The sequence below is a fragment of the Morone saxatilis genome, unplaced genomic scaffold (assembly GCF_004916995.1).
Source record: "Morone saxatilis isolate NCDOM2014 unplaced genomic scaffold, NCSU_SB_2.0 Contig21, whole genome shotgun sequence".
Classification (NCBI taxonomy): domain Eukaryota; kingdom Metazoa; phylum Chordata; class Actinopteri; family Moronidae; genus Morone; species Morone saxatilis.
In genome coordinates this window covers 19965280-19966184 of record NW_023339774.1, presented here as the reverse complement: position 1 = coordinate 19966184, position 905 = coordinate 19965280, and the positions used below count along the sequence as shown (strand labels likewise).

At 55.9% G+C, this 905-nt stretch overlaps 1 protein-coding gene across 1 annotated transcript in view; it reads left to right on the top strand.

Moving 5' to 3' along the window:
- The first annotated feature begins 110 nt into the window (after positions 1–110).
- The window catches only part of pde8b (phosphodiesterase 8B), a 48880-nt gene continuing 48085 nt past the window's right edge, over positions 111–905 (top strand). Inside the window, exon 1 of the mRNA XM_035668564.1 lies at positions 111–876. Within this exon, the coding sequence (XP_035524457.1) occupies positions 595–876 (282 nt within the window). The 5' untranslated portion in view covers positions 111–594. The remainder of the gene's footprint in view (positions 877–905) is intronic.

Genomic DNA, 905 nt, shown 5'->3' with positions numbered 1-905 from the left:
AGAGAGAGAGAGAGAGGGATGGACCGTGGCCAATCATCGGCAAGCAGAATAACTAAAGTAGAGACACAGAGGAGATTTCATAGAGCCAGTTACTCTCCACAGGCCTAAAATGCGAGCATTTCACAGAGGATGAGCGGAGATACAGAGCCGGATATGAAGAAAGAGGTGATAAACAGCCGCCAGGTGGTTTAGTCCATTTATTAATCTTATTCATTAGTTCGGGTCATTTCCTAGATGCGCTAGCGTTTGGTACAGGCCACCAGCAAAGGGTTAGATATTGTAGCCTGAAACACCTTTTCGTCCTTAATATGATATCGAAAACCAAGATCCTGCAATAGCGGAGGCTGAGGAGGAACCGGATTCACGGGACGCGTGAATTAAACAATCACCAACACCTCACGTTTCCCCCCACCCCCCCTCCTCCTTCATGTGCTCAAACGGAGGTGTGTGGAGGAGAGAGCGATTTGAGCCCGCAGCCGATGCCCGGAGAAAACAGCAGCCTGTGTGCAGGCAGCTGTGGACGACAGGAAGGTGGTACCCAAGTGTCGGTGTTTATTATCCGGGATCTGAGTCCGGAGGCGCGTCGGCCGAGGCATGGGCTGCGCTCCCAGTATCCACGTCTCTCAGAGCGGGGTGATCTACTGCCGAGACTCAGACGAATCCAACTCCCCCCACCAGACCACCACCATCTCTCAGGGCACGGCGGCCACGCTGCACGGGCTCTTCATCAAGACCGACGCGGCCGAGACCATCCCCTCCGTCATCACCTACCAGAACCGGCACTCGCGCAACAACTCGTACCGGGATCGTAAGGAGAACAGCGGAGGACATATCCGCATCGAGGCCGAGACGCAGACCAGCCACACCAGCGTCAAGGTACGGCACGGGGGGGGGGGGGGGGGGGA